The sequence below is a fragment of the Coccinella septempunctata genome, chromosome 8 (genome assembly GCF_907165205.1).
Source record: "Coccinella septempunctata chromosome 8, icCocSept1.1, whole genome shotgun sequence".
Taxonomy (NCBI): domain Eukaryota; kingdom Metazoa; phylum Arthropoda; class Insecta; order Coleoptera; family Coccinellidae; genus Coccinella; species Coccinella septempunctata.
In genome coordinates this window covers 17,214,379-17,231,717 of record NC_058196.1, presented here as the reverse complement: position 1 = coordinate 17,231,717, position 17,339 = coordinate 17,214,379, and the positions used below count along the sequence as shown (strand labels likewise).

Below are 17,339 nucleotides of genomic sequence, written 5' to 3'. Positions count from 1 at the left end.
ATAACTCACCCGGTAATCTGAGACTGAATACTGTATCGTAAATTAAGTTACAGAGGAGCTTTATGTTGTGCCTAGTTTTACAACTGATTTCTATGGTATCTAGAACTCTCGGCAGCCCGCATTTCTCCGGATCAACGATGTTGATGAAGCGATCTCTAATTATCTGCTGATATGCCTCGGATATGGCGGGATTGATCTCTTGAATGACGTCGTAATGCGTCCCAACTATAAGCACCGGGGCGTTTGGGGCTCTGGCTTGTATGTTTACAAGCCATTGGAGTATTTCACCTATGCCCCTCTGACCATCCGATATTTTCCATACCACCAGGTACAAACTTCTTTTGGACAGAAAATACTGATGTGTAGCGTAATATCTGTGGATATAAAATTGCAGGTTAAGAATATGAGCAGAAATAGATGAGATGCATTCACCGAATTGGCTTGGTTTAGTGAATGAATCTGAGGATTGTTTTGACTTCAATATTTCATCGACTCTAATATCAATGTCATGAAATATCATTATCAATCTAAAAAATCAATTCCTACGAAATTTCTTGAATTGAATACAAGAATCGTTCAGCTTTTTAACTATTGAAACCTCTTTCTATATTAATATAATATAATATTATTTACAATAAGAATATAGATGTTTAGAGTTCAATGGTATTTCGGTCCTTTTTAGGTACCATAGAAATAAAGGCAATCGACGAAACATTAGCGAGATGATCCACATAACAATAAATAAGACAGTAAATTACAGAGAAAACGTTAATGGACTTAATGCAATCTTCAACAATTTGTTAATATGTACCTTTAAGAAATAAAAACACTTCAAGATCATTGATTATAAATGAAAGAGAGAAGAATAAATTATACTATACGTTCTTATGAGAAAAGTGGGTTAGGATTCTGTCCCTGGCGAAAACTGGACTGTGTACTATGGTAGACAAAATAAGCAATAATTTTTTGAAATGTAATATCACCTTTGAGAAGTAACCGCACAACTATCCCACAAGGCACAGAGACAAATTTAACTTAGATAAAACCGTTCGATCAAACTGCGGCAGACGAAGACGTAGTTGTCCCGGGGTCCATCTCTACAATGAACTCCCGAAGTCAATAAGATTTTCTGAATCCTTAAATCGATTCAAGAGAAAACTAAGGACATACATATATTGAATTATCCTAATAAGCCATGATTCTGCTTTTGTTCCTGCATAAAACTTGAAAATGTAATATCTGCGATAACAATGCTTATGTTGATTTGCAGTATCATCAATAAATAAATAAAATTATAAATCCAGATGTTACCTCCAATAAGCGAATACGATATTTGGTGTACTGTTTATTGTTCTGTTATTATTCTGTTGGGATAAAATTTTTCGATAAACCTCCCCAGCAAAAGTCACACTCTCCTGTAGATCGACAAAAAAAATTGTTTTCCTTCTTTTAGTTTCTAAAGCCCGTTTGCAACAGCCGAGAATTCTCTGGAGAATTCTGTACAAAATTCTCGCAAGAAAAGGGCGGAGCCTATTTAGTACGCAATTGAACAGAGAATTCTACCGAAAGTGCGTATGCAACGGTACATAATTCACGGCGCATGAAATCTCGAGTAAATTTTCTAGAGAATTCTCGGCTGTTGCAAACGGGCTTTATATTAAGCTGAAAACACGAAACTTTGCACCTAACTATCATTTGTCAATGAAATTACACATGTTGTAATTTTTTCAAACTACTAGATATTGAGGGAAAACACCCTCGCTTTAATTCTTTTTTAAAATGTATTCCATTTCTTGTGGAAATAAAAAATTAGGAATATAAATTGGGCTTTTGAGCCAGGTTTTTTCAAAAGGAAAAAATTCAATAAAAAAAAGTTGTGAGAAGAAATATTTTAGAGCTTTACTATTTCAAACCCTTCTGAGCATATTTCAGGGTTGAACAAATTGCGCACGTGTAATTTCATTGATAAATGATATTCACCAAGTTTAATATATAGGGAAAATGAACAAAAAAAAACATTTTTTTTTGTTAATCATCGGAAGCATGTAACTTATTCGGGGAAATGTTTTTCAAAAAATGTTATACCAAATACTCACTTTTCACCACAGAATCAACCCTTACATTTTTTCGGTATTATTCAGATACGCCGTGTATATAAAGTCTACATCCGTGCAAAACCACTTTTTCAAAAATGCTGGGCTGATCCATTTTAAGCGGCTTGTATAATATCTTAAGAAGCTTTCCTGGAATTGTACATTTCCGCTACCCGAACAAGTGAAAAATCAAAATGGTTTTTGAAATATAAAAAAAATGTCCCGAATACTGAACAGCATTCAGTGACGTTTGTAAAAGAAGTTTGCTGACAATTTTACTGATTTATAGCGTAAAGAACACGGGAAAAAAGTCTTGATGTGGGTTACAGGAAATCGCATATTGGCTGGCATATTAAAGATAAGAGAGCGGCACCTCTGTTCATCTCTTTTGAAAAGATTGAATTGGTCAATACTTTTCTTGTTCCTGACATTATTCCGTATTTCAAATTACACATCTGGATTTTATTATAAGCTTTATTACAGTTTCTAAATCTTGACGACCACCTATCTGTACTGACTATATATCTACGTCTTTTGAAACAAGGGCGTAGATGTTAGATATCCAGTTTCCACAAACCTATTGCTTTTTTCTTGGAAAATCATTTCAAATGAAGTATCACTCCCCTTTTCAATTATGAGAGGTTGAAGTGCTCCTTCTTAGGGGATTGCTCATTCAAGCCTGAAATATACGTCATAAAAGAGGTCAGTGTTCAGGAAATTTTCCCAATCACAAAGGGATAAGAAATATAGGGAGTGGCTCGTCTGAGAATCCTGTATATCCCCTCCAGCCGCTGCTATGAAGTTGACCCCCTCCACTATTTCATTTCATTCGGCCATAACACAGATTTAAACAAATCTGATTCACTGCCTATGTCCGAGCGCACTCAAAGAAGTATTCACTTCAAAAAGGAAGAAGTTTAACTAAATTTGCTTCAAAAACATGCCTTGTTTCAGTTCATTCCTATCTCTACAAACCAATTCTCGATGAAAGATAAGAAGAAGGAAAAACTAACATAATTTACTCACTCTTTCTGGCCACCAAAATCCCAAGTACGGAATATAACGGGACCGTGGGTAGACTGATTCCTGATCTTCTTCTCGAATATCCAATCCCCTATGTCGACCCCAACTGTAGATATATTCATACCTTTCACTGGTTTTATATTCATATTCTTGTTCCCTACCCTCTTCATCCAGTGCTGTCAGAAAAAGAGATACGATAATCATAACTAATTCTTGAGGCATCCCATGAATACTTCAGTGTGGTACTTTGTCCAGCGCCGCTCGAAATAAACACAAAACAAGTTCTTCATGAGAACCGAAATAATTTTTTTTACCTCCGATCTTTTTCTGGTGATTCCTTCTTGTCGGAGTTGCTCCAACAAACTGGTTTTTCCGATGCCTTGAACGCCCACAATCATCAATTTCATCCTGGCGTATGGCTTGGCGTCCTCCAATACCGACTTGAGATATCCTATGATGTCCATCGTTTTGTACTTTTTACTTTCGATCATTGATCGCAGAGGTTCTTGAAGAGGACATCCTCTGGTGTTCAAGTTCCACAGCCTCGATAGCAAACCCATTTGAGGTGGTAAATCGGTAATTTCTGAAGTTGAGAGAGAATAAAACTTGTTTTAAAATTTGAATTGTGAGGTGTTATATTGAGGCGAGCATTTGGAAGCAAAGTGATGCGACTTAAAAAACACATAGTCAATAGGTTTTCAGCATATATCTATTATAAAAGATATATGATTTTCAGCCTCTAACGGGTTTCATCAATTCAGCCAATTTCTTTAATTCCACATCAATTCGGAACTTGAAACAAATTATTTCAACTATTATGAATTAATCAGACACCTATCACACACCCACTGATGTAAGTCAGCAAATGTTATGATTTGAATCGAACTACCTAGGCACCATCACACTAAGTATCAACAGAAATACCATTTCGTCGAAAAAGAGTGATGCTGGCTATAGTTTCGGTCTCGTTTGACCTCATCAGAGCAACACAACTAAAACCTTGACTGTGAACAGTGAACAAAAGCATATAATTGCAGTCAGAATCACTTTCTTGCGAAGTTTTTACAATTTAAATGTTTAAATGAAAATATCGATCAGATTTGTGTCCCTAGATGAAACTTGGTGAATGATATTCACCAAGTTTAATATATAGGGAAAATGAACAAAAAAAAACATTTTTTTTTGTTAATCATCGGAAGCATGTAACTTATTCGGGGAAATGTTTTTCAAAAAATGTTATACCAAATACTCACTTTTCACCACAGAATCAACCCTTACATTTTTTCGGTATTATTCAGATACGCCGTGTATATAAAGTCTACATCCGTGCAAAACCACTTTTTCAAAAATGCTGGGCTGATCCATTTTAAGCGGCTTGTATAATATCTTAAGAAGCTTTCCTGGAATTGTACATTTCCGCTACCCGAACAAGTGAAAAATCAAAATGGTTTTTGAAATATAAAAAAAATGTCCCGAATACTGAACAGCATTCAGTGACGTTTGTAAAAGAAGTTTGCTGACAATTTTACTGATTTATAGCGTAAAGAACACGGGAAAAAAGTCTTGATGTGGGTTACAGGAAATCGCATATTGGCTGGCATATTAAAGATAAGAGAGCGGCACCTCTGTTCATCGAGGTGGTAAATCGGTAATTTCTGAAGTTGAGAGAGAATAAAACTTGTTTTAAAATTTGAATTGTGAGGTGTTATATTGAGGCGAGCATTTGGAAGCAAAGTGATGCGACTTAAAAAACACATAGTCAATAGGTTTTCAGCATATATCTATTATAAAAGATATATGATTTTCAGCCTCTAACGGGTTTCATCAATTCAGCCAATTTCTTTAATTCCACATCAATTCGGAACTTGAAACAAATTATTTCAACTATTATGAATTAATCAGACACCTATCACACACCCACTGATGTAAGTCAGCAAATGTTATGATTTGAATCGAACTACCTAGGCACCATCACACTAAGTATCAACAGAAATACCATTTCGTCGAAAAAGAGTGATGCTGGCTATAGTTTCGGTCTCGTTTGACCTCATCAGAGCAACACAACTAAAACCTTGACTGTGAACAGTGAACAAAAGCATATAATTGCAGTCAGAATCACTTTCTTGCGAAGTTTTTACAATTTAAATGTTTAAATGAAAATATCGATCAGATTTGTGTCCCTAGATGAAACTGATGAGGATTTTCATGCAAATTACTCTTTTAGGAATCTCTTCGACCAGTTTTTAAAAATATACGTTAATTATGGTCATCGCAGATTTTCGAATTCGTTTATTTTCTGAAGTGAATTCACTTCATGAGGGACTGTTATGTAGAACTATTGAGTATTAAAATCAATGGTAGAACGGACAACATAGCGCTGATTTAAAACCAAAAAATGTTTTGACAAGCGTCATAACCTCATATTTTTCATACTAGAGAGTATGGAATGTGTCAAATTTTCATGGGCAACCGAGTGCTTTTCTAAAAGTAAATGGAGTATATATGAGTTAATCAGAATTTAGCCAAATGCAAACTAATTAAAATTAGGCGATTCTCAAATATTTTAAATCCGCTCAACTAGTACCAAGGTTAGGTTAGGTTAGGTCCAATGTACATTATTCGTGTCGAACTCACGATCATTCACGAGTGGTAACCATCTGCATATCTGCATGCCTTGAATGCAGCGACACCTAACCATCATTTATTAATTTTTCGTGTTTAGAGTACCATCCTAACAGATGGTGCCAGATACAATTACAAGAGTGGTGAATCTACTTTGAATTCTTGAGCTTCGATTAAAGGTGAACCTTCCTTTCGTTTTCTTATTCAACGGTAACAATTCGTGCTAATTTCTTTTTATGTGAGTTTATACATGCAAATCTCAACTTTGTAGCTGAAATAATAATATAGCTCCAATCTAAGCTTTATATTTTGATATTTCGAAAAATTTATTGGGAACTAACCACACTACATAACGTGAAGAAAAGAGTGCAAAATACCTAAATTGCCGCTTATGTTGAGTACTGACAAGTTGCTTAATTCGTGAATATTAGTAGGCACATCCTTTAGATTGTTATTACTGATATCCAACATCGACAGATTAGGGAACATTAGACGAATTTTACTCGAAGCAACCTACAATTGGAACAGATACAAAACATTGACAACAAACTGAAAGAATATTGCTTGCTCACTCTGTCAGGGTCCTCTTCATCGTTGAAAAGATCTCCATCATCATCAGTAGTCAGTTGTATCCTATTCAGGTGATTATTCGCTAAAAGGAGCGTTCGTAAATTATCCAAACGTAAATGCCTCCGATGGGAACACACGGTGTGTAAAACGGTGTTCCTCACCGATCTTGCGGATTGGCGCTGCACTGAAAAGAACGCAAATGAATAAAAAAACCATCAGTATAAGAACAAGTAGGGACTCATCATCTACTAGAGGTTTGAATTAACATTGAAAGTTTCCGAAAAATCGAGAATCGAATCTTTCGATTGTGCAGTGTTGCCACTTCAATTTGAAAGGACTACCAATTTCATCATTTTGAAAGCCACGCCGGTATTTTTCCTACATAATGCATCAATCTCTTTATATTTTCTTCGGAACCAGAGCAGTGAACCATTCATCATCGGGATAATATGATAATTATGATACAGGAAATGAACTCACCCATCGATGCTTGGTTCCTCGAAGAAAAATACTTATTTTCCTAAGAAATGTGGAAAGTGATACTTTCCCACTCGAGAAACAAGTCTCAGCGCCATCTTTTTTTGTGGTACACTTTTAAATTGAAAAGGAGTCTGTAGCGCACATTTCAAATTTTTTCGTAGTAAACCATCTTTGAAAAATTTCCAAAGGAAATCAGAAAAAGATTAGCATCAGCTATTGATATTATTTTCAATGAAAAATGAGAGCTAATAGGAATCTTCTACGATTTTCAGTCCTCGTATTCTCGAATGTTGGATACCCCTTGCCCAAAGCGGACTCTATGCTCCAAAAAAAACGTTGAATAAGTAGCATTACTTGGATTCCTCACTGGATCATAATCAATCGAATCCATTTCATACACTATTTAGGCCCATTTGCAGCAATCCCCCTTAAAATGAGTACTTAACTAAGCGTAGTTTAAAGTTAATCGATGCTTAATTTTATTGCCGGTTGCACGACTGCGTCTTAACAGAATCTTAAGTAAGGGGCCCTTAAGTTTTGATATATAGACTACGTTCGGCCAGTAAACACCGGTACAGAGCGAGTAGAACTAGAGTTTTATCACAGATCAGCTAGGGCTAATGGAGTCTGTACAAATTGGCAATTTTTGAATGAACGAATGACAAATGTCAACCACAAAAATCATGGGAAAAATTTGAATTTGAATGCGATTTGTTCGAAAATGTATATGAATAAATCATTCTTAGTGTGGATTAAACGGAAATTCTACAGTTTTATGAATAGTTTGTTTATAAGTTGTTTTTTTATGGTTTGTCTCGTTTCATAACACTACTTCTACACAAACTCCTTTCGCGCCCCACCTTGGGAGCTGGGGCTCATAGAGTTGATTCCGAAAACTCTACTCCGTCTAGAACGAACGACAACTATTGACACTTTTTGTTCTGAAACTGCGTGCCCGAACGACACGGAACAAAAAGTGCTTATAGAGTCTACTGGCCGAACTCGACAATAGTGATATTTCAGTTTTTTATTTTGGTGCAACTTCATTCTAGTCCAATAAAGCCTTTTCATTGGTTGGCCGGTTGCCGATGATCATCGTCATTTCATTAACCTAACTTTATTGTGCTGTCAGTCAGTGTCAAGTAAACTATACTTCATTCAAATTTATTTTAGCAGTCGGTTGGCCATGAAATAATTTTCTCAAGTTTTTGTAACTAGAACGAAGTTAGGTTGGCACTCATGAAATGTCGTTAATGACATAACGCCGTTGCCACAACTAATATCAATTTTTATTACGAAAATTCGAAAATGTCGAAAGTGATTGAAAAAAGAGACAGGATTTCAGGAAGCGCTATTTAGAATTCAGGTCCGCTCATTCAAATAGTTATACCCTGATATTCTAAAATCCACAATACGTCAGACGGTAGCGAACATACATATTCAATGTAAGAGAATTTATATAATGTTTCAACTGAATCTAAAAGAATTTCCTTCTATTGGGAGACCCAAAAAAGTGGTGGCATTTGAGAATTTTATGTTTGAGTGAATTAATGCGAAAAGTTTACTATAGGATTTTCGATAAATGTCATCGGAGAATAAGTTCCCTAAAATGGATTTTTCTATTTTTCATTTGACTCGTCCTATACAATGTAAATGTCTTAAGGTACTAATAAATACCTAATTATTATTATTACATCAATGTATTAAGATGAATAGCCACAAATACGCGCAAGTTGCCCTGTTACTTGTTTATTCATGTGAAATTTTTGTTCAACGGTTGCATCTTAATATGAAACTTCCTTTAATTCCTTTTACTTATATATTATGCAAGATGATTTTTGTTGAAGAATTTAACATTTTGTAATTATCTGTTAATTCCTTCGGGAGATACCCATTCCCAACCACTGCATCATATGCATTTCATCTTCGGGTTAATATTTTTAAAACCTACAACTGATGTAACGTATTCAAACTTCAGCCAAAGATAACGAACATTAACTCTCCTCAAGCTAGTGCATATTATGATATTCTACTGATCTCTTGTATTTTCCATGCAAATAACTGGATTTGGTATGTCTTCAAACATTTTGTATAAACTTCAATTATGTTCGTTACATATTTTCCGAAGAGATTCGACATTGTGATAAAATGCGTAATAACAGAAACTTTTACGTAGAACGGGCAACATAGCGTTGATTTAAAACCAAAAAATGTTTTGACAAGCTTCATAACCCCACATTTTCGTACTATACATGTGTCAAATTTCCATGGCCAATCGACTGCTAAAATAAAATTGAATGAAGTATATAGGGCACGATTTGTCAAAAGCAGCTGACCGTTCATTGCCGTGGGGCACACAAAGCTTTTTTTATCAGTGTAAAGAGGCATTTCTTAGAAAGTTATAGTCTAATCACTCTAATATAACGTAGGGAAGAACATTTTTTCCAAAAACATGCACAAAACACAATACTCGACCAAAACAGCATGCGAATCAATGGAGAAAAAAGATTGTGTACCCCATGACAGCGAACGCATAGCTGATTTTGACAAATCGTTAGAGTTCCCTATTATATTATTATCAAAGAGTTTAATTTAAGTTAAGGGTTCATTTTAAGGGACACTTAACACTAAGTGCGTTTGGTGCAAACGGGTCTTAACATGGAAACTTAAAATCTTACGGCAGGCTTTATAATCAAACCTAAGTTGCTTTAATTTCAAAGCTTCCTTTAAAGTCCAGTTTCATAATCGAATTTAACGTCACTTTAAGGCTGACCGGCCACCGAATGCGAAGTTGGGCGAAGCTCAGCTAAGATGTCTTATTGAACATTTGGATCTTGCACACCGTTTACCAATCATAGGAAGTACATATTTCGGAAATAGTTTCTTCAAAATGAAGAATGCATTGTTGTACATACAGGGTGGCCATTTGAAAACGAAACAGACGAGATTACAGACGAAATAAATTTTTTCGATAGAAATGCTCGGACAGGTCGATTTCTGTTTCGAGGGGGACAACTTAAGATGTAGGTTACGGACGCATAGCGCTTCAACCCTTGCTACTACAACCCTCACCCCCAATTTTTGATTGAGGAAGATGGGGTGAGTGATACCTCATTTGGAAGGTATTTTTATACTGATTTCAGCACAGTAATTGTTTTTTCATTTTATGCATTAGTTCTCGAAATATTCTCAACTAAGTATTTTAAAATGAAGGGGTGTTTTCATGGCACTTGTAGTGTTTTTTTGTGAAAAATCGACATTTTGAGCTTCAAAACAACCATGACTGTGGCTTCCTTCCTCCAATCCACTGACATAGAAATCTTTAATCAAGATGTCGAACAAACAAAGCGTATTGCGAAGGAGCTCAATCTTGCTGAAACTCAATCTAAATTATCTTCGATATAATTTGCAGTATTTCCAATAACATGCGGTAACACTTGATCGACAGAAATCTCCAAAAAGTCCAAATACGTACATATCTCTAATCAGATTACCAGGTAAGAAAATCAAATCATTAATGATGCCACAGAAATATTCCAGTCCCAATTCGTGAAACGATTTCCGACTTAATTATGAAGTGTTTTCTCAGTTGGCTTCAATAATGTTTTCAATTTGTTGATTATTGAATTCATATCTTTTTCAAAACAATGAGAATCGATAATTTTTTATTTATTACGAACAGATCATTAAGTTGGCTTACTGGTTCTTTGACATGTGAATTATTCTTAGTTTTGAATCGAGACTTGTATGTGTTCTAATTCATTGTTCGACATGGTTTATTCAATTGCAGAGCGGGTGGAAATAATTTCTCTTTTTTTTGCAAACAATCAATGTGCGAATAGAACCGCAGAATTCTTCAATCAACGACATTTAGATAAACATGTTAATAGGAAGTATGTTTTGAAGCTCAAAATGTCGATTTTTCACAAAAAAACACTACAAGTGCCATGAAAACACCACTTCATTTTCAAATACTTAGTTAAGAATATTTCGAGAACTAATATATAAAATGAAAAAACAATTACTGTGCTGAAATCAGTATAAAAATACCTTTCAAATGAGGTATCACTCACCCCATCTTCCCTATTCAAAAATTGGGGGTGAGGGTTGTAGTAGCAAGGGTTGAAGCGCTATGCGTCCGTAACCTACATCTTAAGTTGTCCCCCTCGAAACAGAAATCGACCTGTCCGAGCATTTCTATCGAAAAAATTTATTTCGTCTGTAATCTCGTCTGTTCCGTTTTCAAATGGCCACCCTGTATAGTATAATAGAGTATTTAATTCTTCATAGAAGTGGCAACACCGGACGAAAATATTCAGAGATATATTAGAAGAGAATCGGTGTGAATGATCCAATGACCAGTTCACCGGAAACTTTTCATGTTGTGTTAACCGTTTATCACTCTTTATTTATCAACTAACCTGCAACGGACGGATTTTTATCCTTCAGATTGTTAGAAATAGAGTAGCACGCAATATTGGCAAGTTCCATGACGTCCTGGGTTTCGACCTGAGGCAAACTGGGCCAGCAACTGATCTGATTGTGGCTCAGATCGAGCTGTCTCAATGAACTGGGATAGCTGGTAATGTGCGACATCGAACGCAGGCTGTTAAACGCCATGTTTAACCTGGTCAGATTGACTGCTAGACAAGAAAGGGCTACCGGAACGCTCGTGAATAAATTATGGGCCAGATTCAGGGCTGACAGTTGCGATGAGAGTTCTATTTGGGTTTCGTTGTTGTGGTGGACCTGATCGGTTACATCTACATTCTTGGTCCAAATATGGTGTTTAGTGAGTTCGATTTGGCTGAAAAATCGAAATGTTTTCGTTCATGCAGGAAATAATGTGGGCATGTACTCTTCCTACCTCATTATTCTTTCTTTTTGCCTATAACGCACTTGTACGTTGTCCTCCGAATAAAATTTAGTTTCGTAATCGAAATCCAAGTGTCGTTGGCTGTCATTCTCGTCGATATAATTCGAAAGCTGGCTGTCACTAGAGCTCATACTTATGTGATCCAGATCTTCTTTCATCTGCTAAAAGGATTTACGATAATAAGTTAGAATTGAATATTAGAATTGTGCCTTCGATAAATTAAATAATAATCAGAGTTCTGTAATTTGATCAGAGACTCAATGAGGTGGAATACCATGATTAATAATAGACTCCCTTTGTCCCAGTTCTCAATATAAAAGAGGAGAGAGCAGGAAATATAGATTTAGATAATGTAGTTTTTTTGTTCTTGAGTATGCAAAAAACCATAACAAAAAAAGAATTTTATCGATTATATAAATTATTTTTTCATTGGTTTCAATGAAAATAAGTTAATATATCAATAATATTGTGTATTTTTGGAAACATTAACGAGAACGTATGACTAAAGTTATGAACAAAGAAGAAGAATGTTTTAGACGAGAAAATTATAGTAACACTATAAACAGAAACACTAAAAATCGCCTATTGTTGGTGTCCTATATTACGTCAGATACTGGTTAGTGTCTTTCAATCAGCATTCTCTTATACTCAAACGCAACTTTAAGTGGAGTTCGTATGTTTGCCAAAGTTGCTAATTTTTTTTTTGTATTTACGATTACTCGTTGCACGGTGAATTAGAGATGAAAATTTCGTAGAGAGTACAGAAAAAGTAATATGTCATCAGTAAAACATAGAACGGATACAACCTTGCTGTCTTCAGAGAAAAATACTTTGTTGTATTTAGTTAGACAATGTAATACCATTATAGAATGTGAAAAACTGAGATCCCAAAGAGAATGTTGAAAAAAAATGTGTAAACTTTGGGGAGATCCAGAGGTGAAAATTCCAGAAGATCCACTAATGAAATTGATCAAAGGTATTTTCTATCTCATCTTGAATACTATTCTTATTTAGAAAAATAAATATGGTTCATAATTTAAACAACAATTACTAACATTGACATCTGCTTTGACTATGACGTTGTATTTTGATTGTTGTTATTATCTCAACAGAAATAAAATTGATATTTACCTCATAAACCGTTGGGAGCTCTTTCAGAAAATTGAAAGATACATTCAACTCTTTCAGTTTCGGTGACAGCCACATACTGTAAGGCAATTGCTGCAACTTGTTATTGGAGACCACCAGGGTGTTCAAGGCAGGAAGTTTGAACACATCGTCCGGCAAGTGATCCAGTTTGTTATCTTGCAAATACAACTCTTCAAGACACGGACAGCAGAATCCGGCAGATTCGACTTGGGCGTTCTTCTTCAACCTGCTCCTCTTTTGCTGCGGTTGCGATTCCGGCGAGGGAAGCTTCTCAATCTTATTCTGAGACAGATTCAGATACCTCAAGCTACTCAGTTGGAACACGACGAGGGGCACCGTGGTCAAACTGTTATTAGAGACATCTAGACGTGTTATCGCGTAGAGAGATAGATCGTGACTCCTGGGATTTTGCTTGAGTTTGGGGTTCAGGTGGAGTGCACAATCAATCAACCACTGCTTCTTCAAGTGGTTCAAGTTGCATTTTTGGCTGTGCCAGTTGATCATGGTCGCGACGTTCGGAAACATGGTGCTGTAGGTTAGCTGGGTTATGTTGGAGAAGATTCGGTACTGCGGTCCGTTCACGCTCTCAGTCATGGCTTTCTTGTTGATTTTGAACTCGGTATCTGGATGAGCCTATGAAAATTCCTTTAATTTCAGTTGAAAGAAATTGCAAAAGATACGAGTTATGGATAAATATATTTTCAACAGAAACAAAAAGAAATTAACATATCACAAACAAGGAATAGAAAAAATTATGTTAAGTCGCGACTTATCTCAAGTAATTCAACAGGTCTGAAGGCGTTGCCGCTCCTACATCGAACTGTTGAAGCATATTGATTGATGATTGCGATTGCCGGCATGATTTTTCTTTCTTTGGCACTCACGTAACCATATTATGTTTCACATCACGCTATGTTAAACTTGGAAAAAAAAAATAAGCAAAACGGGAAATTTGAATTAGATCTTTGTTTGAAAAAAGACTATGCATACGCCACAAAAATCATAAATTACATTCTAAGCGCTTCTATCGTGAAATACTATCCAAAAAGCAGACTGCGAAAATTCCTTCTTTTGGAGTCTTGTCACCTAAAAGAGTCTTGGAACATAGATACAAGGAATGGAAAATAAACATTTGTTGTTGTCCAAGGACTGGAGTGAGATAGTTGATTAGTGTCGCCAATAACATTTGATGGAATTATTTGGGTGCTTGGCTCCACATTAAAGATAAATAACATTTGAGACAGTTGATTCGTACATCATTGTCACGTCAATTTTCCGTACAAAAAGATAGGAGCTACATAAATTCATTTATGAGAGACAGAGAAGCATCGAATGTTTGTACCACAACAAATACATTCATAGCACGTCAATATCCATTCCATGTATTTATGTTCTAAGAAAAGAGTGGCAAAGGATGAAATTTTTTTCTAATTTTCGAAAATGTCAAATATCTCGAAAACCGAGGAACTTTTACTGGACATGAAACATATTTTTCTGAACCGCCCTAACGTCCTCTACGCATATTATACATTCATTACGCCACACCCTGTAGATGCGATTTTCAAAAATGTGTTTTTGGAAAAAAACACTCCTATACTCCAGTCTAGACTAAAGTAAAAGAATTGCAACGCAATAATGGTATGTTTGACATCAAATTTGAAAGTAACTACAATATATTTATAGGGTTTTTCAACAAGAACTTTGTTTTGTAAATCAAAATAAAACAATAAATCCAGATGACAATGATTCAAATTTTTATTTTATTCAGAAAAGAAGGTTTGGCAATTATGAATGGAGAATGATATCTTATAAATGTGCACCACAACCACGGTTACAGATGACGATTCTTTCATCAAAGTTTGTAATCACTTTTCGACAAAATGGTGGGTCTATTTCGTTATCCACTTCACGAATTTTGAGTTTTAAAGCTGCAATCGATTCGATTGGCTCCGTATAGATAGTCTTTAACATAACCCAATAAAAAATAATCCAGCGGTGTTAAATCGCATGACCGAGCTAGCCCTTTAACGTCTAAATTTCGTGAAATTATGCGATCAAGAAATTTGGTTTGCAATAAATCCATTGTTTCGGTAGATGTGTGACTTGTGGCACCGCCTTGTTGAAACCACATATTTGTGATATACATATCTTCAACAATAGGCCAAAATTTAGTTGTTAACATCTCTCGATTATGTTGACCGAAAACTTTTACAGATCCACCATCTTCATAGTGAATTTTTATTATTTTGAAACGATTTTTGAGTGAAATGGAATTCATTGTAACAATTGCTCAAGTTTCTACTATAGATATGTCCAAAACCAAATGTCAAAAATTTCATGTAGTTCCGGTGGGGCCATAGTGAAAAACAAAGTTCTTGTTGAAAAACCCTTTACTAATATTTTCATCATTCGGTTTTTTTTAATGTAGGTAGATAGCTATCTTGGAATCTTCGAACTCGAAGGGAGGGGGGGCTTGCATGCCCCGGGCGACAAAAAGTGTAGATACTTGTCTTGAATACGGATGGCGTTACGAATTTTTTTAACTGAGCAAGCCTCGATTATTTTTCAGTTTTCTACCTATCCTTGAGACGGGGTCACCTTTTTTCGAAACACCCTGTATAATAGTGTCTGATTAAGATATACGAAAACAAACACTGAAATGTGAGTAAAGCGGTGGGCTACAAATAGATAATATGATTTTTACAAAAATGGGTATTCCAACTACGACACGTGTTTCGTTATCACAATAGCATCTTCAGGTGTGTGAAAGGTATCGGCCACATCAATTCAATAAAATACGTTTGGCTCCCTTCAGTGGATACCGAGAGTTGTGTGTTATTCCAACACATCAGAACAGTGTTTCATTGATTTCACCGAATTAATTACAGTGACGGTTCGATTATGATTTTTTCAGACAGAAACGTGTATAACCTAGCCTAGACACGGCACTTGTTTATCTATTACGACAGCACCTTTAGGTGGGTGAAGGTAAAACTGTTTTATTTTCATTTTAGGTTCTCTCTCATTTCATTTCCTCTAAAGGTTAGAGACAGGTGAGCCAAGGATAGGCTTCAACCTTCAGTCTGAAATTCATGCATGCTTATATTCGAATCAATGTTGCTCTCGACAGTAATCTCAAGCGTTAACCCGAATAATCTGTGAAAGAAGCCTTACCTTGGTGGATAACAATTTAGCGACTAACGTTTCATCTTTATTCTTGAACGCGATTATTAAGGCTTTGCAATCGTCATCTCTTGCACCGTTTTTCAACAACAAATCCACGATGGCTACGTCTCTATTCCCACAAGCCTCTTCCAGGGCAGTTGACTGTACGGAGTTAAGGTCTTCTTCTAACATGGAACACGTGAAACTCTGAAAGAGGGAAGTTCGATTGTATTTTTAATGCTGGTTTAATCTAATTTAACCCTTTCAGGACCGAATTAATTGAATGACTAAAAAAACAGTTTTCACCAAGAAATTAGAAAAAAAAGCGGTGGTTATTTGACCTCACCACCAAGAAGATTTACTAAAGGATTAATGAATTTGTGGTTAGCTAATATGCCTGTTGAATTTGTTTTTCGAAAGGAAAAAGAATACTCGATTGTCCTGGGTGACATCTATAATCAATCAAATAGCTTACATCGTTGATGTCATGGTAAACTTTGATCTTAGCGTTAGGATCCGCCTTCATCTTCAGGAGAGCCGCGACCATCTCATAATGCTTCCCTTTGACGGCTGCGTGCAGGGCGGTCTCAGTGTTATTGTTGCAATACATGTCCACCTTCAGCGGACATATCATCAAGAACGAACTTGATTCCGTCTTTTCGAAGGACGAGCTCCTGCTCAGGTTCAGTTTGGACATGATTGACTGGATGCCATCTGAGATCCTTCGCTTACTCGGGCTTGGCGGCGATGTTATTTCTTCATTTGGAGTTGAATTCACGTTATCTTCATTCTACGATTTTTTTGATTTGATTAGAGAAGGTACATTCGAATGGAATATGTAACACTTACGTTGGGTACTCGCGTAGCTCTAACTCTGAATGTTATTATTACGTCGAGAAGTGCTTTATTACCCAGTAGGCAAGCCAGATATAAAATATTCTGGCCGCTTGCGTCTCTTTCGTTTATATCGAAGGGCATGAAGTATTCCCATTTTTCCGTCGCGTCTCTGAAACAAAGAAAGAAGATGCGAATGAAAACTGGCGATATTCATCAAGATAACAATAGAAGTGTCTAATTAAAGAGTTATGATGAGCAAAAAAACACCCAGCTACATATATTATCATGTAGAAAAATGTAGTGTTCAACTCAAAGAGCACATTAGTTTTATAATAGTCTGTCAGAAAGAAGCATCAATAGAGTAGAGTTTTTGCAATATATACAGGGTGAATCGTTGATTTTTACTCATATTTTGACAGAGGCCAAAAGAAACATTTTTTTTACCATTATTTCCCCATTCGGCTCGGTTGAAATGATACGAGAGTTGAAAATCCATCAAAAAAATTTGATTTTGTTTATACCTT

General features: G+C 35.8%; 1 protein-coding gene across 1 annotated transcript in view; it reads right to left on the bottom strand.

Moving 5' to 3' along the window:
* Positions 1 to 17,339, bottom strand: part of LOC123318419 (leucine-rich repeat serine/threonine-protein kinase 1) — a 73,285-nt gene that overhangs the window by 35,219 nt on the left and 20,727 nt on the right. The window contains exons 7-17 of the mRNA XM_044905031.1: positions 16,828 to 16,984; positions 16,454 to 16,768; positions 15,988 to 16,185; positions 12,796 to 13,446; positions 11,656 to 11,825; positions 11,210 to 11,595; positions 6,311 to 6,492; positions 6,116 to 6,251; positions 3,431 to 3,699; positions 3,120 to 3,292; positions 10 to 374 (exon numbers count right to left, since the gene is read on the bottom strand). Coding sequence (XP_044760966.1) covers positions 10 to 374; positions 3,120 to 3,292; positions 3,431 to 3,699; positions 6,116 to 6,251; positions 6,311 to 6,492; positions 11,210 to 11,595; positions 11,656 to 11,825; positions 12,796 to 13,446; positions 15,988 to 16,185; positions 16,454 to 16,768; positions 16,828 to 16,984 — 3,002 coding nt within the window. The remainder of the gene's footprint in view (positions 1 to 9; positions 375 to 3,119; positions 3,293 to 3,430; positions 3,700 to 6,115; positions 6,252 to 6,310; positions 6,493 to 11,209; positions 11,596 to 11,655; positions 11,826 to 12,795; positions 13,447 to 15,987; positions 16,186 to 16,453; positions 16,769 to 16,827; positions 16,985 to 17,339) is intronic.